The 24,136-nt window shown below is 49.4% G+C and overlaps 1 protein-coding gene across 4 annotated transcripts in view; it reads right to left on the bottom strand.

Moving 5' to 3' along the window:
* Positions 1 to 24,136, bottom strand: part of LOC140428420 (collagen alpha-1(XIV) chain-like) — a 295,003-nt gene that overhangs the window by 249,543 nt on the left and 21,324 nt on the right. For all 4 annotated transcript variants that reach the window (XM_072514848.1, XM_072514846.1, XM_072514847.1 and 1 more), the window contains exons 3-4: positions 22,786 to 22,890; positions 10,813 to 10,956 (exon numbers count right to left, since the gene is read on the bottom strand). In XM_072514848.1, coding sequence (XP_072370949.1) covers positions 10,813 to 10,956; positions 22,786 to 22,890 — 249 coding nt within the window. The remainder of the gene's footprint in view (positions 1 to 10,812; positions 10,957 to 22,785; positions 22,891 to 24,136) is intronic.

Here is a 24,136-nt window from a genome sequence, read left to right on the forward strand (position 1 = left end):
CTTTGGTGAGTTGTTGCATTGGGCGCGATTTTCCAGAAAAATATCCAAATGTGGTAGTGAGCGGGAATTACCGTGAGCTTCCCGGTGCTCGGCCCAGTGAAACCGGCAACGCAATTCAATGTTAATTGGTCCACTTAGCGAGGCCTCACGGGCTTCCCACCGCAAATATGCCTCACCAGCTGATTCGCCCGGACCACGCTCGTCAGCCCCACGCTAACAAGGTCGAGAAACTGCACTTGCTCAGCCAACCGCAGTCAGCTCACAATAATGGTGCCAAGGAGACCAGCCCCAAGGTTCGGGGACGTTGACCCGGGGAGGCTCCTGGACGTGCTGGACACCAGAAGGGATGTTCTGTTCCCCCGGGGTCAGAGAGGGTGAGCCACAAGGCAGCCAGTGCTGCATAGGAGGAGGTGGCAGCAGCCATTAGTTCCAGCAGTATCACCAAGAGGACTGGCCAGCAGTGCAGGGAGAAGGTCAAATACCTACACCGGGCAACATGAGTAGACACCAACACCTCCCCCCAACCACCCCCCCCCCCCCCCCCAAGGGAGCAACCACCCCCCAACTCTCCAAATGACCCCTAGCCCTCCCTCCCCCTCAACCCCTCCTCTACATCCCCTCTCCCACCACTGAACCGCGCATGTGGCTAATGATGCCCTCTCTGTGTCTCCTCAGGAAAAGCTCTCCCACAATCGGCAGGAGAGAGCCCAGACTGACGGAGGGGTGCCAGACATAAGAACTCTCACCTCCTTTGAGGAGGTGGGCCTGGAGGTGACTGGAGTAGCCGAGGACAGATCAGTCACCCTCACAGAGGCTGGCAGACGCAGCAGAGGCGAGGAATCAATGGGCTCCACCCAGGGGACCTGTCAAACGTGAGCAGTGATTGCCTTATTGACTGACACATCCCACCCACTGACCACCTGTCCATTCTCCTGCAGGTTCTCCAGCCAATGACGCCTGCCAGCCCGGGCAGTCCCTCTCCTGACTCTGAGGAGAATACTGGGATACAGGCAATTAGACTAGACAGGATTGAGATTCAGAAGGAGGTGTGAGCAATTCTGGAAAATGTGAAAATAGATAAGTCCCCTGGGCTGGATGGGATTTATCCTAGGATTCTCTGGGAAGCTAGGGGGCAGATTGCAGAGCCTTGGCTTTGATCTTTATGTCGTCATTGTCGACAGGAATAGTGCCAGAAGATGGGAGGATAGCAAATGTTGTCCCCTTGTTCAAGAAGTGGAGTAGAGACAACCCCAATAACTATAGACCAGTGAGCCTTACTTGCAAAGGAGATTTATCAGGATTTTGCCTGGAATGGAGAGTAGGTCTTACGAGGAAAGGTTGAGGGTGCTGGACCTTTTCTCATTAGAACGGAGAAGGATGAGGGGCAACTTGATAGAGGTTTATAAGATGATCAGGAGAATAGATAGAGTAGACAGTCGGAGACTTTTTCCCCAGGTGGAACAAACCATTACAAGGGGACATAAATTTAAGGTGAATGGTGGAAGATATAGGGGGATGTCAGAGGTAGGTTCTTTACCCAGAGAGTAGTGGGGGCATGGAATGCACTGCCTGTGGAAGTAGTTGAGTCGGAAACATTAGGGACCTTCAAGCGGCTATTTAATAGGTACATGGATTACGGTAGAATGATGGGGGTAGATTAATTTGTTCTTAATCTAGGACAAAAGTTTGGCACAACATCGTGGGCCAAAGGACCTGTTCTGTGCTGTATTTTTCCACCAGGCCGTCCTATCGTTCCAGGCAATGGGACCCTGTGTGAGAACCTCTCTGGCTACATCGAGGGCATCTTGAAACCCATCGTACAAGGTACGCCCAGCTTCTGTCGCGACACGACGGACCTCCTACAGGAGGTCCCATGGACCAGTTGAACCAGGAACATTCCTCGTCACAATGGATGTCTCGGCACTCTGCACCAGCATCCCCCAGGACGACGGCATTGCTGCAACAGCCTCAGTACTCAACACCGACAACTGCCAATCTCCAGACGCAATTCTGCAACTCATCCGCTTCATTCTGGATCACAACGTCTTCACCTTCGACAACAAGTTCTTCATCCAGACGCACGGAACAGCCATGGGGACCAAATTCACACCTCAATATGCCAACATCTTCATGCACAAGTTTGAACAAGACCTCCTCACCGCACAGGACCTTCAACCGACGTGGTACACCAGATACATCGATGACATTTTTTTCCTTTGGACCCACGGCGAAGAATCACTGAAACGACTACACGATGACATCAATAAGTTCCATCCCAACATCAGACTCACCATGGACTACGCTCCAAAATCAGTTGCGTTCTTGGACACACCCATCTCCAATCAAGGACGGTCACCTCAGCACTTTGCTTTACCGCAAGCCCACGGATAGCTCACGATGCTCCACTTCTCCAGTTTCCACCCTAAACACATTAAAGAAGCCATCCCCTATGGACTAGCCCTCCGTATACACAGGATCTGCTCAGACGAGGAGGAGCGTAACAGACTTCCGCAGACGCTGAAAGATGCCCTCATACGAACGGGATATGGCGCTCGACTCATCGATCGACAGTTCCAACGCGCCACAGCAAAAAACCGCACCGACCTCCTCAGAAGACAAACACGGGACACAACCGACAGAATACCCTTCGTCGTCCAGTATTTTCCCAGAGCGGAGAAACTACGACATCTTCTTCCCAGCCTTCAACACGTCATCGATGAAGATGAACATCTTGCCAAGGTCATCCCCACACCCCCACTACTTGCCTTCAAACAACCGCACAACCTCAAACAAACCATTGTTTGCATCAAACTACCCAGCCTTCAGAACAGCGACCGCGACACCACACAACCCTGCCATGGCAATCTCTGCAAGACATGCCAGATCATCGACATGGATACCACCATTACACGTGAGAACACCACCCACCAGGTACGTGGTACATACTCGTGCGAGTCGGCCAACGTTGTCTACCTCATTCGCTGCAGGAAAGGATGCCCCCAAGCGTGGTACATTGGCGAGACCATGCAGACGCTGCGACAACGAATGAACGGACATCGTGCGACAATCACCAGGCAGGAATGTTCTCTTCCAGTTGGGGAACACTTCAGCAGTCAAGGGCATTCAGCCTCTGATCTCCGGGTAAGCGTTCTCCAAGGCGGCCTTCAGGACGCGCGACAACGCAGAATCGCGGGGCAGAAACTTATAGCCAAGTTCCTCACACGAGTGCAGCCTCAACCGGGACCTGGGGTTCATGGCGCATTACATTCATCCCCCAATATCTGACCTGGGCTTGCGAAATCCTACCAACTGTCCTGGCTTGAGACAATTCACACCTCTTTAACCTGGGGTTACCCCTATCTCTGGATCTGTAAACACTTAATTAACTGCAAATGCTCGCATTCTAAGCATTGTCTTACATCTTTGAATTATGTTTCTGGAATCTACCCCTTCATTCACCTGAGGAAGGAGCAGTGCTCCGAAAGCTAGTGTTTGAAACAAACCTGTTGGACTTTAACCTGGTGTTGTAAGACTTCTTACTGTGCTCACCCCAGTCCAACGCCGGCATCTCCACATCATGTATTTTTCTATGTTCTATGTTCTGTTGTGGGCAAAGTCTTGGACAGGATTATATGAGATAGGATTTATAATCATCTAGAAAGAATAGTTTGATTAGGGATAGTCAACACAGTTTTGTGAAGGGTAGGTCGTGCCTCACAAACCTTATTGAGTTCTTTGAGAAGGTGACCAAACAGGTGGACGAGGGTAAAGCAGTTGATGTGGTGTATATGGATTTCAGTAAAGCGTTTGATAAGGTTCCCCACAGTAGGCTATTGCAGAAAATACGGAGGCATGGGATTGAGGGTGATTTAGCGGTTTGGATCAGAAATTGGCTAGCTGTAAGAAGTGGTGGTTGATGGGAAATGTTCAGCCTAAAGTTCAGTTACTAGTGGTGTACCACAAGGATCTGTTTTGGGGCCACTGCTGTTTGTTATTTTTAGGGGGAATAGAAGGATGGAAAGGAGTAAATTTGCGGATGACACTAAAGTCGGTGGAGTTGTGGACAGTGCGGAAGGATGTTGCAGGTTACAGAGGGACATAGATAAGCTGCAGAGCTGGGCTGAGAAGTGGCAAATGGAGTTTTATGCAGAAAAGTGTGAGGTGATTCATTTTGGAAGGAGTAACAGGAGTACTGGGCTAATGGTAAAATTCTTGGTAGTGTGGATGAGCAGAGAGATCTCGGTGTCCATGTACATAGATCCCTGAAAGTTGCCACCCAGGTTGAGAGGGTTGTTAAGAAGGCGTATGGTGTGTTAGCTTTTATTGGTAGAGGGACTGAGTTTCGGAGCCATGAGGTCATGTTGCAGATACACAAAACTCTGGTGCGGCCGCATTTGGAGTATTGCATGCAGTTCCGGTCGACGCATTATAGGAAGGATGTGGAAGCATTGGAAAGGGTGCAGTGGAGATTTACCTGGATATTGCCTGGTATGGAGGGAAGATCTTATGAGGAAAGGCTCAGGGATTGGAGGTTGTTTTCGTTATAGAGACGATTAAGAGGTGACTTAATAGAGGCATACAAGATGATCAGAGGATTAGATCGGGTGGACAGTGAGAGCCTTTTTCCTCGGATGGTGATGGCTAGCACGAGGGGACATAGCTTTAAATTGAGGGGAGATAGATATAGGACAGATGTCAGAGGTAGGTTCTTTACTCAGAGAGTAGTATGGGAGTGAAAAGCCCTGTCTGCAACAGTAGTGGACTCGCCAACATTAAGTGCATTTAAATGGTCATTGGATAAACATATGGATGATAATGGAATAGTGTAGATAGGCTTAGATTGGTTTCAAAGGTCGGCGCAAGATCGAGGGCCGAAGGGCCTGTACTGCGCTGTAATGTTCTATAGACCTCGGAGGAGAGCGCCGTGGCTGCGGCACAGCTGTCATCCCTATCCTCCACCCACCAGCGCAGATACACACACACCTTGCTGGGGAATGTTAGTGGTTAGGTTTCTGGGGCACAATCTGGTGAGTACAACACTGCTGCTGATGTACATCAGGTGGAGGCAGGAAGCCCCAGGCGAGACAGCGGTCGGAAGTCTGCTGGATCCCAGGGCCCAGCTGGGTCCCAGCCTGATACTGAGCCTGAGGAAGAGGTCATTCCGGAGCTGATGGAAACGATAGAAAGCGGCTGGGACGTTCAGAGGGAGCTCTCAGCGTCACTCCAGTAAATCCATAGTCACTTGGAGGAGTCTCAGAGACTACGGGTGCAGGAGATGTCGCCGGCAATGAGTGGCACCGAGGCCAACGCTGCTCGGGTGACGAGCCTGGTGCACAATGTCGGCACCATACATAAAGTTGGCCAAGGCATCGCTCAGACGGTGATGGCCATGACTGAGGGTCTCGGCAGAATGTCCGACTCGCTGGGGGATGTCACCCTGCACCAGGCCGACCTTGATGAGGGTCTGCGGGACATGTTCCGCTCTCAGATGGGAATGGCTGACGCACTGCGGAGCTTGACCCAGTCGCAGGTGATCATGGCTGAGGCACTGCTGAGCATATCCCAGTCACTGAGGAGCATCGCCGAGGGCGCAACACCATGATGTGGACCATGGGGAACCGCCAGGGCTGGCAGAGCCAGGCGATGCAAGGGCAGCCGGGGCTCAAACCAGTTGCCCCTTCGTCCAAAGGTGAACCCAAGGGCCCTATGGGCACCAAGCGGGAAGAGGGTGCCAGGCTGGACCCATCCCATGGCGTGGCAACAGTGGCCACCAGACCATAAGACCATAAGACATAGCAGCAGAATTAGGCCATTTGGCCCATCGAGTCTGCTCCGCCATTCAATCATGGCTGATATCTTCTCATCCCCATTTTCCTGCCTTCTCCCCATAATCCCTGATCCCCTTATTAATCAAGAACCTATCTATCTCTGTCTTAAATCAGTGATTTGGCCTCCATTGCTGTTCCACTGTCTTCCCTGCTAGTCTCCTTTTCCAATCAATTCTGGACAGCTCCTCCCTCATGTCTTTGTAGTTACCCTTATGTAATTGTAATACCGTTACATCTGACTCCAGCTTCTCCCTTTCGAACTGCAGGGTAAATTCTATCATATTGTGGTCACTGCTCCCCAAGGGTTCCTTCACCTTTAGATTCCTAATCAAGTCTGCCTCATTACACATCACCAAATCCAGAATTGCCTTTTCCCTCGTGGTCTCGACCACAAGCTGCTCCAAATACCCATCTCTTCAACATTCCACCAATTACTTTTCTTGGGATCTACTACCAATCTGATTTTCCCAGTCCACGTGCATATTGAAGTCGCCCATGATTATTGTGATATTGCCTTATTTACATGCTTTTTCTATCTCCTGATTTGTGTTCTGCCCTACATCCTGACCACTGCTAGGGGACCTGTACATAATCAATCAAGGTCTTTTTACCTTTGCGATTCCTCAACTTTATCCACAGAGATTCGATGTCTTCTGATTCTATATCACTCCTTGTTATCGATTTAACTTCATTCCTTACTAACAATGCAACCCCGCCTCTTTGCCCATCTGCCTGTCCTTTCGATAGGACACATATCCTTGTATATTTAGATCCCAGCCCTGATCCCCTTGCAGCCATGTCTCTGTGATGCCCACAACATCGTACAGGCCAATTTCAATGTGCGCAACAAGCTCATCTACCTTGTTCCGTATGTTGCGCGCATTAAGGTACAACACCCACAGTCCTGCATTGACCACCTCCCTTCTCACACTTGTCACCTTTTTTGCTCTTCCTGAGGGTGATGTTCTATTATTTTTGTTCTCTATTTCCCCTTAGTTATGACACCTTCTAAGCTAACGTTCTGGTTCCCAGCCCCCTGCCATATTAGTTTAAATCCTCCCGAGTGACACTAGCAAACCTCCCAGCCACGATATTGGTGCCCCTCAAGTTTAGATGCAACCCGTCCTTCTTGTCCAGGTCGCACTTGCCACGGAAGGGATCCCAATGGTCAAGAAATCTGAAACCCTTCCTCCTACACCATTGGTTTAGCCACGTGTTTAGCTGCACTATCCTCCTATTTCTAGCCTCACTGGCATGTGGCACAGGGCGTAATCCTGAAATTACAACCCTAGAGGTCCTGCTTCTTAGCTTACTGCCTAACTCCCTAAACTCCTTCTGCAGGGCCTCATCACTCTTCCTGCCGATGTCATTAGTACTTATGTGTACTACGACCTCTGGCTGTTCACCCTCCCCTTGCAGGATGTCTTGTGTTCGTTCAGAGACATCGTCAGAGTTCCACCCCTCTGATGAGGCCGCGTCTCGCAGTCAGCATACGGGACAGGGCGGCACGGCTGTGCATGTGCCGCCAAGTACACCGCGGCCCTCCAGCCCCAGAGACCCCCGAGGTTGCCTGCCAGGAGCATCAAAGACCATGGGACGAGATAGGCAGCTGGTTGCCTCTACCTCTGATGTGCATCCTGGGGAAACTACCAAGACGTAGTGGAAGAGCTAGGAGGGCCTGGCATGTTGAGGATCACTGAGGGTCCCGGGGTAGTGGAGAGGGCTTGGGGAGGGGTAGGTATGGGGTGGAGAGGGGGGGTTGAGGCCTGGGGGGGTTGGGAGGCAGCACCATTGGGATTTGGGTATTGTACAGCACATTAAACAACTTTTTGCACAACCATTATGATGCCTCTGTCACTTTCGCCCGCAATGCGGGCTGATCCCCGGACCTTTTGCCCATCTCTCCAGGCATCCCCCCGCCTCTTCCCGTGATGCTCATCCATCCTCCAACCATGGACATGTCCCCGGAGCTACGTCCCATCCTCTGGGTGTTCGAATGTTACGTGTGTGGTGTTGCCTCCCGCAGTGTTCAGGCACAGTGTCCATGCATCAAGGTGTGACTGGGATGCTAGGCAATGACTCCCCCATACTACATGGCCGGCCTACCCACGGGAAACCACTTAGCATGTGTCAAGTGCTCACCTAACCACGATTGCCAAGTCCCTATTTGTGATACCGTTCAGCCACACGGCCTGAGGCCTCAGTCGGTGGGGTTTATGGGTGGGACAGACGGGCAGGACAAGGGTTTCCCCCAGAATGCGGTTGTTGCCCCCTAGTTGCCCCACAGCAGCTACCCCCCAACCCCCATGTGGCCCACCCCTGCGGTGAGGCCCCCACCCCCGCCGAGCACTGGTGTGGCAAGCCCACCACACACGGATTCTTTGCCTTTGAATGAAGATGGCTACTCAGCTCCTCAGCTCCCCACAGAAGTCCTTCCGCCAGATTAACGTTTTTAAAAAGGACCACTAATTGGTGCTAGCGTGCGCACTTGCTGGGGAGGCCACTGAATAGCAGGAGGCCGTTGGATATGGGGTCACTCTCGTTGATTGCACGGAAATGGCCTTAAGTGGTGATAATTGGTTTCACGCTTGGACTTCGTTTCTGCCTCCCCTGCTATTCACAGGCCTCATTATGCTTGAGCGAGAGCTTGGAGGAAGTGAATGTTTAAGACTATGGATGGGCTGCCCATCAAGTGGGATGCTTTGTCCAAGATGGTGTCCAGCTGAATGAAGTGGCTGAAGGCTGACATCTGTAATCGGCAAAGAAGCATCTGCGAGGTTCGAGTCCGATCGCGGGATCTGGAATTTATCTTCCAAGAGATTCAGGAGAGGCAGACAGAGATGTCAGAATCCGACAACAGTGTGGCACATGAGGGGGATGAGTCCATCTGACTGCTGGCTGATGAAATGGTGCCAACCTGTTCACGTATGGAGGTCTCCATGGTGTGGGTGACAGACTCTGTGCAGAATCTGGCCTCGCAGCTTCTGCCAGATATGCACGCAGACCTGCACTCCATCACTGGAGCCATGGATGAGCTGTTGCAGTGGGGGACAGGGCATGCCAATCCTCCTCCAGTTGCCCTTCCTTTCAAGGAGTCAGGCAAGGTCATCATGAACAATAAAAGAAGGAGAAGTGGCTGTTGGACATCCCGGAACATTCACTCAGGACTCTCTGAGGGCGTTCAGCCCTTCCAAATCCCCCTTGCCTGTGAACTTTTCAGCCTCATCCTCTTGTCACCACAGGGGGAGCAGTTGCCACACAAGACAGCCAAAGTAAGCTGGAGCCCACCAGGCCTTGGGTCTCCAGAGGACGGTCATTAGGGTCATCCAAGACAACAAGGCCATTGGGTCAGCAGTTACCTCTTGCTGCAGATGTTAGGGGAGCACTGAGAAGAAGTGTTAGAGAAAGAAGAGTTAATTAGTTCCCAATTTACAAGTGGTTGCACAAGTACACTATGATGGTCACACACATCAAACCTGTATAAATATAGTTCACTTCACATGCCTGGTGTGGTTTACTTGTGATGGTCCTTAAGCCTTGACATGGACTCTACTGCTGCTTCCCCCCCCACCCCCCCCCCCCCAAACAACATTTCTCTTGGGACACCCCATGCCCCATGGAATCAGGCATCTGTAGGGAGGCAAGGTTCTTTGACAGGGCCCCTGTGAGCCATGTGCAAGAGATCTCTCATGCACGCTGCGTTTTTGCACTTCAAATGCTCACCTTGAGACAGCCTTAGCATTGCAAATACGACGTGCTGGGGTTCCCGAAAACCCCACCGACGTATCAATAGACGTAGCCGCCCTCATCCCTTCAACTCTCCGAATCAGAGTCACTTTCTGCATCACCACTAACAACCCTCAGCGCCTCTTCGCACGACATCACTGCACCCTCACCCTCCCACCCTATTGGCTCCCACTGTTCCCTTTCACTGTCACCATCCTCGCTGACCACTGATACCCTCAGATTGCTCCCTACTAATCCACCATTGACCCCTCATTCTGAACCCTTTCACACCTCTACAATTCTCCCCCAATCTCTTTCACACCACTACAACTCCCCCCATGCCCCGTCACAACTGCTGAAACACCCCCTCCCCTGGCCGCCTGCACTCTAAAACAGCCCTTCCCGCTCTCCCGCTCCATAACAGGTGTCAGTGGAATCTTTCCCTTTCCTCTAGCACCCCCAACCTCCCCACACCCCCTAGACTTGCACACTCCCCCCCCCCCCCCCCCCATCTCCTCATGCCGTTCTTCCCCTTCTTTCACACGCCCCCACCCCCACTCCAGCTTCCCCACCACACCCACCCTGGTCACTCAAGTTTATCTCCTGCAGCCTTCCATCTTCAGCTTGAAGATCCGATCCCGGGGAGAAGTTACTGTGCTGAGATCAACCACCTCCTGGATGTTACTGCAAGGGAAAGATCTATGTGTTTGATGCACCACCCATGCTGCACGTGGTGTTCCAGTGTCCAGACGCAGTAGGCCTCCATCTTGTCCTCATCACCTCGGGCTACACCAGGTTTTATCAAAGTAAGTGCAGATTTTTACACCCCATGTGGGATCAAACTTGTTCTGGATCGGAATCAATTCCTACTGGCGTGGGGGTAGGGAGGGGGGCGTTGGGATTCCAGTCATGCCTTCATCTGCACCCAATAATGGGATGCTTCTCATTTTCGCACTGGCCTCTGGTGGGAATTCCAACCCACCATGCGGGTGAGATGAAAGATCCCGCCTTCATTTTACGCTGACAGGAAACCAGTTTTTCAGCTCCCATCGTATTGTTTCCCCACCCCACCCCCGACCCACCATAAAACCTGACGTAGAGGCCTGGGAAATATCACCTAATGAGTTTGACTGTTATTCATTCTTTAAGAAAGAATGTACATTCATTGAACCGTCTTTTTGCACAAAATGGGTTTCAACTATTTCATTGATCGGACTGAAGTAAAAAGCTAGAATACTAAGATTCGCTACGTTCTTACAAATGAACTTCCTTTTGGCGTAATGGTGTTCCCGGGTTCCATTCAGCAATAATATTTGCAGTATGTACTCTTGAGTGGGAGAAAGGCCGACAACAGTTGCCTTTGCTATATTTGTCTTCAGGATTATTTCCTGTTCAGCGATACCTGTAAAAGAAATAAAATATAAATATAGAAGGATATTCATAATGATTATAGACTGAGACATTTTTCATAGCCAAAACAAAATCAAGCCTCCTTGTAATGCTTCAATAGAATATTAGAGAAACACTACAGCTTCAACCTCCTTTAAGCACAAACTCTGGTAACATGAAGTAAAATCCTTACTACCTTTCTGAAGTATTGCAACACAAAACAGCAAATGTAATGAAAAGTGTGAGTTCTTGATGAATGGTCCACTTGAAAAATTCCAAAGAAGAATTTATTAATTTTGAGGGGCAGGAAATGAAAGATTGATAGAGATTCACATATTTTCATAGTATATATGTATCTCATTATTGTGGTTTTGATTAGCAGGTACCAATCATGTTGTGATGATACAATGGCGAAACAGAAAGCTGCAGGACTACATCAGGAAGTGAGCGTTATTTGTGTATGCCAGTGGGTGAGGTCCACTGCCACAAAGCCATACCTGGAATATCAACTGCTACATTTGCAAATCATGGGTGAGGGTGGGTTTAACAATACTGTATTTAATGGATGATTTACTATGTTTAGGCAATGCGCAGGTTGCTGTGGATATAGAGGTATTCCATCAAATGCACCCTTGAGGGAACAAATTTCGACCATTTTATTAATCAACTAAAAACACTTTTAAAAATGTTTTGCCACTTTGCTCAACAGCATATTTATGCTTTTTCTATAGTAACCTATCTGCACAGACATGCAGCACTACCTTGGCAACCTGCCAAGGGAGTATATTTGATACTAAAGGTATTCAATCCAGGTTTGGTTCCTTTTGGCGTGCAGCAGCTCCTCACTTACACACAGGAACACAACTTGTAACTGACCTCATGCTTAAAAAATGGAACAGTCACTTCAGCCTTTTAAAACTTTAAATGCTTCAGGGACATATTTACGGTGTGAAATTCCTCTTTTAATGAAAAACAGGGGAATGTTCCTCTGATTATTAAGTTGTTAACAAAACCATGGAATACTCAACTTGGAATGCAATTTGTTCGCAATTTTTACTAAGGACTGCAATTGAGAGAATTCTTTCAATGCCAAGGTTATTTTCACTACAACTCCTCAGATGCTTTGACATTTGACCCCTCAGTAGCTTTGATCGATGGGGGTGACGTCCATTAAGCCAGATCCTTGCTTTTACATTGCAAAACAAGTTTTCACCGAGGCAGCAGAATTATATATTCTCAAAGAATCCGGATCTCCCTGCTCATGTGCAAATAATGGACAGGATTCTCCAGCCGCGCCCACCCGGCGACCGGAAAATCCGGCTCGAGGTCAATGGACTTTTCCATTGTCCGTGTCTTGCCCGTGGCGATCTTGCAGCTTGCGGGGTGGAAGAATCCAGCCTGAAATGTCATTATTTTCAGTGCATAATGATTTACAAACAACAACAACTTGAATCGATATGGCTCTTTTAACATCAGAAAATGTCCCAAGGTATTTCGCAAAAGAATCAGACAAAAGTTGATATTGAGCACAAGCAGGAAACATTAGCACAGTGACCAAACTTGAATGGAGCGTCTTAAAGGTGGAGAGGGAGGTGATGAGGTTTATAGTCAATGACATTGAAAGTGGGAGATGCACAAGAAGCAGCACTGACAAAACAGAGTTCTTGGGAGGGTTGGAGAAGATGACAGAGGAGGGCGGGATTCTCCGACCCCCCGCCGGGTCGGACAATCGCCGGGGGGGGCGGCGTGAATCCCGCCCCCGCCGGCTGCCGAATTCTCCGGCGCCGGGGATTTGGTGGGGGCGGGAATCGCGCTGCGCCGGTCGGGGGCCGTTGGCAGCGGTCCCCTCAGCGATTCTCCGTCCCGCGATGGGCCGAGTGGCCGCCCATATTCGGCCAGTCTGCCGGCGTATATTACACCAGGTATTTGCCGGCGGGACTTGGCTGCGCGGGCAGCCTCTGGGGTCTTCGGGGTGGTGCGGGGGGGATCTGGCCCCGGGGGGTGCCCCAACGGTGGCCTTGCCCGCGATCGGGGCCCACCGATCCGCGGGCGGGCCTGTGCCGTGGGGGCACTCTATTCTTCCGCGTCGGCCGCTGTGGTCCTCCGCGATGGCCAACGCGGAGATGAGCCCCCCCTGCGCATGCGCTGGGATAACACCCCTGCACATGCGCCAACTCACGCCGGCCGGCGGCGGCCCTTCGGCGCCGGTTGACGTGGTGCCAAGCCCCTTCCCCGCCGGCCGGCGCGACGCAAACCACTCCGACGCTGGCCTAGCCCCTGAAGGTGCGGAGGATTCCGCACCTTCGGGGAGGATTCCGCACCTTCGGGGCGGCCCAACACCAGAGTGGTTCCCACCACTCCTTCGCGCCGGAGTTGCCCGCCCTGCTGATTCCCGCAGAATCCCGCCCGGAGAGGGGGCAGATAACAGAAAAAACATGGAACAGATTTGAAAATATAAATGAATCTAATACAAATAAATGGTGAACCATTTGGATAGTCCCACATTCGAATGTGTTTGAATTGGATTTTCTGCTTCCACGAACAAGGTGGGATTTAAACACATGGGGCGAAATTCTCCATTGACAGATGCAGGAATCGGGAAACACAATTGGGCAGAGAATTGGTTCCGACGCCAAAATCACGGCGGGCGCCGATTTCACACCAAATCGCAATTCTCCATCACCTCGCCAGCAGTGTCAATGCGTTCCAGAACACACATACAGTAAACGCTGTTAGCGTATCATTAGCGGGCCAGACCCGGGGCCTCCGTGACTCTCTGCCTCCAATGGGCCGAATTCCTGACGGCGAGGTTCACTTGTGCTTTTAAAAATCGTGAAACAAGCACTGTGGCTGCTGAGGGGGTGAGAGAGGGGGTACGGAAAGTGTCCAACATCACCACAGTGTGCTGACAGTTGGGCTGCTGGCCAGAGGCTTCTGGCAGGCTCGGAGAGGGTAGTGGAGGCAGGTGGTGGGTTGTGAGGTCGGGGTGGATGGGCACGGAACACCATTGCCGCAGCCTGCAAGGCAGCCATGGAGCTGTGCGTGCCGCTGGCTACCCACTGTGAACCAAGGCCACGGGTTGTAAAGGTGTCTCAGCTGGCCCATCAGCCGTATGGGCGCTCCAGAGTAACCAGTGCCATCTTGTTGGTTGGGATGGTGTGTGTGGGGAGTGAAGTGTATATATGCGGCTGCAGCTTGTCGGCCTCCTGAGTGTCAATCACGAATATGGCGTATCCGGCACCGTTTCTCATTGGAATCGATTGTGTTTCACGTGGTGTCGGTGCTCGCCGCTTAACAGCTGCTGAATTGGTCCAGATGTGGCACCAGTTTTGCTGTCTTGGTACTACACAAATCCTACCCCAGCGTCAAAACTTCACAACTGTCCGAGTAGAATTATTGTTGTGTGGATCAGGTGTCACTGAAGGTCAAGGGAGTGAGGGGTACTCACATCCTGGTGTACATTAGAACGTAGACAGCAGCGATTTGGCTGAGGAGCCTAAATCAAGAATAAATTTAAAGATAATGAGAGATCATAAATGCAATTCTGTGAGCAGGATTTGCAATTCTGCGTTTTTCTGAAACCGGCAGAAGGAAGTTCATGATAAAACAGACTCTTGTAATAAAATCAGGAATACAATCCAGTGCCACTTTTGTTAAAATTCAAGCACTGTGGGATGAAAATATCCTTGTTGGCCGGAATAGCAATAGCAATAGAAATCAGAAAGAGTATCTCAAAGAGGCTAAGGCTGGAATAAGGAAGGCTAAGAGGAAGCATGAGGAAAAGATGGCAGGATGTGCTAAAACAGACAGCAAAATAGAGTATAAAAGCAAGAAAGTGATGCTGCATCTCTACAAAACATTGGTCAGACCACGTTTGGAGTATTGTGTTCAGTTCTGGGCACCTTATTTAAGGAAGGATGTTAAAGTCCTGGAGAGAGTGCAGAGGAGATTGACTAGAATGATACCAGGATGTGTACAAGGTATACTCCAGAATTGATATTTTTTGTAGTGAGTCGAGTGGTGCTGGTGGGGGCAGAGTACATTGGAATTGCGATCTCGGATCGTATGCCGCACTGGTTGGAGGTTAGATTTAGTTCGAGGCAGAGGCAGAGGCTGGGTTGGAGGTTGGATTCGGGGCTTTTAGCAGATAAGGGGTTCTGTTGGAATGTGTGGTCAGTGATCAGAGATTATGTGGAGTTGAATCAGAATGGGGAGGTGGCTGGTCACATTTTGGGAGGCGTTGAAGGTGGTAGTTCGGGGGGGGCTACCTCGTTCAAGGCGAACAGGGACAGGAGGAGGGAGGAGCATGGACGGTTGTTGGACCAGATAGTCGAGATGGATAGGTAGGAAGTATTCGAGAGGTCCCTCAAAGGAGGGGTTGGCGGAGATAGAAAAGTTCCAGGGGCAGTTTGACAGGCTGACGGCGGGAAAGGCAGTCGGGCAGCTACAAAGGGCGGGGGTACAATATGAATATGGAGAGAAGGCGAGCCGTATGCTGGCCCACCAGCTATGGAGGCAGACCGCGCCTAGGGAAATTTTGAGGGTGCGGACAGGGAAGGGGGAGGCAGTGTCAGAGCCGGGGAAGATGAATGAAGCATTTAGGGAGTATTACGAGAAGTTACGTGGGGCTGAACCGGCTGGTGAGGAAGGAGATATGGGGCGATTAATGGATGATCTGGAGTTCCCAAGACTGGGTGAAGAGAGGAGGCAGGCATTGGTGGAACAGTTAGAGCTGATGTAGGTGATAGCATAAGGGGGATGAAGTCGGGGAAGGCCTTTGGGCCAGACAGTTACCCGGCGGAGTACTATAAGGAGTTTGCGACGGAGTTGGCACCACATTTGCTGGGGATGTTTAGCAAGGCGCTGGAGAAGGGGGAGCTACCGGAGACATTGACATAGGCATCAATTACGCTAATCCCAAAGAAGGGGAAGGACCTGTTGAAGTCTGGGTCATACAGACTCATCAACTACTAATCACGGATGTGAAAGTATTTCCCAAGTTAGTGGCGGGGAGGATGGATTGATGTGTTCCGGGGGTGGTTGCTGAGGACCAAACGGGCTTCATAAAGTGCAGGCAGCTCTCCAGTAACATCAGGAGACTGTTAAATGTGGGTATGACCCTGTTGGAGGGTCGGGTACCAGAGGTGGTGGTCTCTATGGACGCGGAGAAGGCTTTTGACCGGGTGGAGTGGCCTGTTTGAGATCCTGGGGAGGTTTGGGTTTGACCCGAAGTTTGTGGCATGGGTGCGTCTGTTGTATGTGGCCTCGGTGGCAAGTGTACGGACAAATGAGATGAGTTCACAGAATTTTCTTGCACAGGGGAAGGAGGCAGGGGTGTTCACTGTCGCCCCTGTTCACGCTGGTGATAGATGGCCCTGAGGGGGTCAGTGGAGTGGAGGGGATTGTGTGGGGAAGTAGGGAACACCGGGTGTCGCTGTACGCAGACGACCTGCTGCTGTTCCTGCCGGACCCGTTGGAGAGTATGGGAGAATTCTGGGCACACTGGAGAGGTTTGGAGCTTCCTCAGGATACAAGTTTAATGTCGAGAAGAGTGAGGTGCTTCCGGTGAATGTGGCGGGATGGGGAGCCATTCTGGGGGCATTGCCATTTAGGATACCCTGGGATAGATTCAGATATTTGGGGGTCCAGGTGAACAGGGAGTGGTCGATGATGCACAAATGGAACCTGGCAATGTTGGTGGAGGAGGTTAGCGGAGAATTTAAGAGTTGGGATACACTGCACCTGACATTGGCAGTGAGGGTCCAGGTGGTTAAGATGAACGTGCTGCCGCGGTTCCTATTTGTATTCCAGACCCTCCCGATCTTTATCCCGAAGGCCTTTTCCGGAAATTGACGCAGCAATCTCAGAGTTTATATGGGCGGGAAAGGTGAAGAGGGCTCTGTTACAGAGGCAGAGGAAGAAAGGGGGGTTGGCTCGACCAAACCTGCTGCATTACTACTGGGCCGTGAACATGGAGAAGGAGAGATGGTGGTGGGAGGGAGAGGGTTTAGAGTGGGTTAGGATGGAGGAAGAATCCTGTAGAGGGTCCAGCCTGAGGGCCATGGTGACAGCGTCGCATCCGCTGGCGCCTGGGAGGTATATGGTGAGCCCGGTGGTGCAGTCCACGATCAGGGTGAGGATGTCAATGCTAAAAACCTTGTGTGGAAAACACAGGTTTAAGCCGGAGGATACGGGTGGCATGTTTAGGAAGTGGAGGGGGATGGGTCTGGTGAGGGCGAGGAACTTGTACCTGGAGGAGAGGTTTGCAGGTATGGAAGAGCTGCAGGAGAGGGTGGAGTAGCCAAAGGGAAGCGAGTTCAGGTATATGCAAGTGAGGGACTTTGTGCGGATAAAATGGAGAGGGTTTCCCAAGCTGCTAGAGTAGAGCCTGCTGGAACGATTGCTGCTCCCGGATATGGAAGGGGAGGGCAGGATTACTGATATATATATGGTTGGCTGGGGGAGCAAGGGGGAGTTCAGTTGGTGAGAATCGAGAATAAATGGGAGGAGGTAGATAGGATGGTTATGGTGGAGCGAGGCGATGCGTAGGGTAAATTCGGCCTCTTCGTGCGTGGGGACGAGCTTGATTCAATTTAAGATGATGCACAGGGTGCATATGACTCGGACGAGGATCAGTGGGTTTTTCCAGGGGGTGGCAGACGAGTGTGAGAAGTGTTTGGCAGAGCCAGCGAACCATGTGCACATGTTCTGGGGCTGTGAGAAGTTAGAGAGATGCTGGGAGGTGGTATTCGGGACACTATCGAAGATTGTGGAGGCGGAGGTCAGGCCGGACCCAATGGTGGCGATCTTTGGGGTGTCGGAAATGCCAGAGCAGATGGAGGGGAAGAGGGCCGATGTCCTGGCCTTCGCCTCTCTGATTGCCCTGCGATGGATATTGTTAGCTTGGCGGTAGGCAACTCCGCCAGGGGTGGCGGCCTGGCCGGGGGACCTGTTTTACTTCCTTTGGCTGGTAAAGATCAAGTTTGAGTTGAAGGGATCAGCGGAGGGCTTTGAGGCATAGTGGCCACTGTTCATGACAATGTTTGAGCAATTGTTTGTTGCAGAGGCGGGGGGGGGGGGGTATTCGAAAGTCATTAATTTGCAGGGCTACTGAGATAGGGCTGGGGAGTGGGGCTAGTTCGGTAGCTCTTTTGGGAGCCGGTGCAGACACGATGGGCTGAATGGCCTTCTTCTGTGCTGTAAATAACAAATAGCAAACAAAAGCAAATAACAAAATTAGGAGAAAGATCCTATTGATCATAAATACCCCAGAGTGAAGTAAAAGCCAAATTACTATTTCCGAAATTGAACTGTTGAACTTTGTTCAGTTATGTTGCCGATAAGAGGAGGAGCTTGGCAGTAAGTTGAAAATATGAAGAAATCAAACACAAATAAATGTTGAGAAATCAAGATATCCTCAGTTGGCTGTTTTAAATGTTATTATTTGCTGCTTCTATCGATGGAGAACCAATATTTCCCCTGAGAAAAGAAAGTCAAAGACATAAAACTTTTCCTTATTTCACCCTACCGGAGTTTGTATTTTAGTCACTTTGGGCATGACCTTCCTGTTGACAATAGCACACATACAAGAGCTGATGCTAAACAGTCCATTGTCAACAGCAGTAACAAAGCTTACTGCCAGATTTTCCAATCTTTCAAGTGTAGGGAATTACTTGCAGAACTAAGTGCGGTAATGGGCTGAGGGCCAGACAGTTGCGGAGAGGTGGAGAGAGCTGAGGAGTAAAAGAGAGAAGAGCAGAAAAGTACAGAGATGAGGCTAATCACCGAAGATTTTGTAACTCCAAATGATCTTCCTGATGATGGAGAGTAGGATGATTCCTCAGCAGTTCCCATAGTCTGCTTCTTTTCATTTCTTGAAGTTGGTGGCGATGATGGCATCCCTGAGGTTGGCAGAAACTTCTTCTCAGTCCCAGATTGTCAGCAGAAGCTGATGGAGATGACGGGTGATCTCGTCTCCTCCAAATTTGAAAACTCTGCTGGGATCCCGTCCACTCCAGTGGCTTTTCCATTCTTCATGTGTTTAATGGCGTCTTTGACTTTGTGCACACTTGGTGGAAGGCCAAGATCATCTTTGATGGAGATTTGAGGGATTTCTTCAAACACATCCTCATCTATGTATCACGGATTAGGAGTTCTTTGAAGTATTCTTTCCATGGAATTAATGCCTGTGGAAGTAGTTGAGTCGGAAACATTAGGGACCTTCAAGCGGCTATTGGATAGGTGCATGGATTACGGTAGAATGATGGGGCGTAGATTAATTTGTTCTTAATCTAGACAAAAGTTTGGCACAACATCGTGGGCCGAAGGGCCTGTTCTGTGCTGTATTTTTCTATGTTCTATTGAATGCCAATGTTTTCTTTGTCTCTCAAGCAGGTTCCATCCTTACATGGCACCAGTTTGAGGCCTCGAGTATTGGGTCCATGTACTGCCTCGGTGGCACTGAAGAAGCCCCGGATGTCATGCTTGTCAGAGAGGAGTTGCAGCTCCTTAGCTTTCTTAGTCCACCACTGGTTCTTGATTTCCCTAGTTTCTCTTTATATTTTCGCCTTGGGTAATCGATGAACTCTCTTCTTTGCCTTGTTGGTTGTGTCATTTTGCCAGGCGCGGAGAGCTTTCCTCTTCTTATCGATGAGGTCTTGGACGGTGTAGTCGTTCTCGACATGTATGGGCCACTCCTAAGGAGGGCTAACATCCAACTGGATGAGAGAAGAGAAATGTGGGAGGAGGACTTGGGGTTTGAAATAGGGTGGGGACTCTGGAGCGAAGCAATGCACAAGGTCAACTCCACCTCCACATGCGCAACACTAAGCCAAATACAGCTAAAAGTGGAACACAGAGCCCACTTAACTAGTATCCGAATGAGCAGGTTCTTCCCGGAGGTGGAGGACAAACGCAGACAGTGCCAAGAAGGCCTGGACAACCACGCCCACTTGTTCTGAGCTTGCCCCAGACTTGTTGGGTTTTGGACAGCCTTCTTTGAGGCAATGTCCAAGGTGATGGGGATAACGGTGGAGCCATGCCCAAAAGTGGTGATCTTAGGGGTATCAGAACAGCCAGTTCTCTTCATGGGCCCTTGCCTTTGCATCCCTAATTGCCTGCCAGAGAATCCTGCTTGGCTGGTGGTCAGCAGCACCCACCCAAAGCTGCAGACAGGTTGTCTGACCTATCGGAATTTCTCCAGATGGAGAAAATTAAATTTGCCATCCGGGGGTTGGAAGAGGTCTCCCACAAACCATGGGAGCCATTCACTCAGTTGTAGCAAGACCTGTTTGTAGCCAACGGCCAATAAGCCAAAGGAAGGGAGAGGGTAGCCACTGCATAACAAGGAGGTGGGGGGGGGGGGGGGGGGGGTGCATTTGGGGGGAGCGGAAATAAGGATGCATGGAACCCAACCATGGGCAGCAAATAACCAAATGCACGGCACCATGCCAACCCAACTGGAGCAGGACACAAGAGCAGATGAGGGAGGAAGGCACGCCAGATGGCCAGAGGGGGAGGGGGGTCAGGAGGAAAGGCGGGGGAGCAAGGGACCCAGCCAGAAACGAATGCCTACTGGAAAACGAAAAACAGGAAGCTGTAACCATTGTAAGATAACCAATGTAAATAACAGAAGCTGACCAATGTATATATATTTCTCTTTATTTTTCTTTTGTTTTCAAATGTATGTCCACACTTATCTTTGTTCTGTATATTGCACAAATCCTCAATAAAAACATTTTTTAAAAACTCAAAATATCCAGCCTTCAAATCGAGATTGCAAAACCATGGCAGTTGATTCTCAATTTCGGCTGGGAATTCATCCCCCAATCTTTTCGAAAGACCAGAGCCATGAACACTTCACATCCGGCCCCGAATCAGTCATTGCAAACAACATACCATGCAACAGGATTGCCAAGTACCGAAGGCGAGCCCTCACCAGGGAGATTGCCCTTTTCTGCTTCCACTATTCTCTCAAGGGTATTTTGCAATTCACCAAAGTGAGTACCAGCAAACTGTGCCATAGAGTCAAGACCATCGGCCACAACATCATTCGCAATGGTAGCCATCATAAAAATGCAGGCAGCTCTGCCAAGGCTTAGGCCCACTCATCAGCAAATCCACCACTGTAAGCTGGGCCCCACCACAACTGCCTCCAACCGTCTCAACCAAGTGAGGGCTTGTTTTACTTAACTAGACTCCTCATCGCTAAATTCTAGCCAGAACCTTCCAGGGACATAGTACAAGATATGTACACCAAAAGCAAGTAATTATTGGATGTGCATTGGAATAGAAAATAAGGATTAAAGGGTGAGGAGCGCCAGGGCCACCCTCCAGTGCTCAAATCACGTCACCCCCAAAAGCCCTTGCTGACTGGGGCCTGGTGACATCAGGCCTTCCCTCCACGCCCCCAAACCTGCAGCTGGCTGGAGGCAAGCACTCTCCAGCTGAAAAATTCAGGCCATAGAATGAGGAGGGTGGGGAACTGTCAGAAGCAGAATCTTCCGAAGCTAGGGTTTGGGTTAAAGTAGGTAAAAATCCAAAAAGGGGCTGGTTTAGCACAGTGGGCTAAACAGCCGGCTTGTATTGCAGAACAAGACCAGCAGCGCGGGTTCAATTCCCGTACCGGCCGAACAGGCACCAGAATGTGGCGACTAGGGGCTTTTCACAGTAACTTCATTGAAGCCTACTTATGACAATAAGCGATTATTACGATTATATTATTAAGTCCCACATCACCCTCACGCCACAAAAATGTTCACAATTTAAATCCACAAATCCAGTGTTTCATCAGGGAAATTGCTGTTCATAATATATAAAAATTATTGGCAGTAATTAGAAACATTGTAGTGAAAACTTGCATATTCAAGCACAATATTAATCGGACTTGTTTTTTCTTCCACAAAACTGTTATGGCCAATACAAAATGTGAGAGGTGTCAAAAGGTTACTGAACATTTCTTACAGAAACCAAAAGATCAAAAGGTGGGAGTCAGGGGAAGGGATAGAGAGGAAGACTGCTACACACAAAGTGCTAATCTGCCTTTTATCCTTACAGATGCAGTAGCTTCCAGCACTTGCATTTTTTTCTTTGTTTTTAGATAGATATACCCTAAGGTAAAGTGTATCCCACTTGGATCAGCTTAAACTCCGTACAACTTCAGCTGCTTCATGTCTTTTATTATTTCACCAATGTCAGTGAGGATGCAGTGAAATTGGGATTAAATTGCCAAAGAAGGAATTTCTATGGTGATTTAGCTCCACTTGTACCAGGCAATAAAATGTTGCCGAAGGAACTTTTCCATTATCGTGATGGGCAGAACCCAGAGGGCGCTGACATAATTTATTTGATATGGAAAGCCTTTGTTTCTTTGATCTTATCACTCAATGGTTATATCGCTGCCTGTCGTACTGAGACATATACCTCAGAAAGAGTCACTCGCTGGTCATTACTGTTAGCTTATCTCACCAGAGCAGCAGTAGGACCTCACATTGCGGAGCTAGGAATATCAGCAAATGTTCCCACACCTGATTGTTTTCCATTGACCTGGATTGCAAAAATCATTGTACATTTTTTTCCTTGTATTGCTATTTGCGCATGTGAGATCAGGATAGAATTGCACTGTTGAATGACCTCATCTTCCCCACACTCCCAAGGCCAAACATCCTGCTGGCATCCATTGCCAAGTCCTGAACAGTCACTTGGATGAGATACTTAGGCGCTAATTGCAGCCATGTAATTTTACCCCAGCATCAGTCACCACCACCAGGAGATGGGGATAAAAGCTACAAAAATATTTATGCACAGTTTACTTTTAACCAGCGTTTTTAAAAAGTCCCCTTACCTGCTGACGGCTTTACTCGTACTTTATACCCCTGTTTGTTGCCATCAACCTCTTTCCATTTCATCTGCAGTCTGTCTTCAGACAGAACAGTTAATTTCAATCTACCTGGTTGTAGGAACAAAAATGAACTGCTTAAAATAAACGTTATAAACAGGTTTAATAATGAAAAAAAGACAAATACGAAAACGGGTTATAAGTAAAAATGAATGCAACGTGAGGATGAATTTCGAGTCCAGGGATTTGTCATGTGGTCAGTATTGAGATTCTATCCACCTCTAGCACACTGGCTCAAAAACCACAAAGCAAGCCGCTCACACTAATTGCTAGTTCTCAGTCCTGAGAATTACGTTCCACCATCAGTGAAACCATGGCAAAGATTGGTAAGAAAGTTTGGAAATGGTAAGGTGCCCCTAAGGTGAACACAGAGAAATAGGATTTGGTTTTGCTGTGAAATCCAATAAAATATTATAGGTTGGGAGTTGCTTAAAGGAATCAGTGATCATCCGCGACAATCCTGCTTGCATTATCTCCGATGAGTATGTTGTCATTATTAGTACCCTCACAGTTACATGACCAACTGAAACCAAATGTAAACTGTGAAGCTGTAAAGCAAGTCATCTCACAGGTTACTGGAAAGGACATGCTCATTTTCATTTGTGACCTTAGTTCTCATGTAGGGGCTGATGTCCTGTCCTGGAAAAGAGTCATTGGTAGATGGGTCATAGAGAAATGCAATAGTAATGGAATACTGCTCCTTCTGATGTGTACAGAACATCACCTGACCATAACCTTCATGCACGACAAAACTACATGAATGCAGAAAGTCGCCAAAGTTGTTAAGGTCCCACAAGTCATGATAGGAGCCAGGTGTTAGATGGTTCATAGATTTATCCATATAAAATTTAAACTATACACATCTCTTTTTTGAAGACTGCGATGTTAAAAATCCCCCCCCCACAAGGTTCAACCATGCCAAACACCTATCAAGCTGGGTAAGATCACCTCAGCACTGTCAAATTGGAAGTTCACAGAATCCCGACAGAGCAGAAGAAGGCCATTCGGCCTATTGAGTCTGCACCGACCCTCTGAAAGCGCAAACTACCTAGGCCCAATCCCCTCCCTATCCCCACCTAGGGGAAATTTAGCATAGCCAATTCACGGAACTAAAGAAACTTGATTGAAGAAACTTCAGGAATGCCTTATACTCTGCAGTCAGTCAACTCTGGTGGCATAAAATTCAAGAGAACACCAAGACGGTTTTAATGAGAATGACCCGGAGATCGCTGAATTGGACCAGAGTGATCACAATCAATACTCCATTGTCATGCTACCTGTCTGACACCAAGCTATG

Source organism: Scyliorhinus torazame, chromosome 8 (assembly GCF_047496885.1).
Source record: "Scyliorhinus torazame isolate Kashiwa2021f chromosome 8, sScyTor2.1, whole genome shotgun sequence".
Lineage (NCBI taxonomy): Eukaryota > Metazoa > Chordata > Chondrichthyes > Carcharhiniformes > Scyliorhinidae > Scyliorhinus > Scyliorhinus torazame.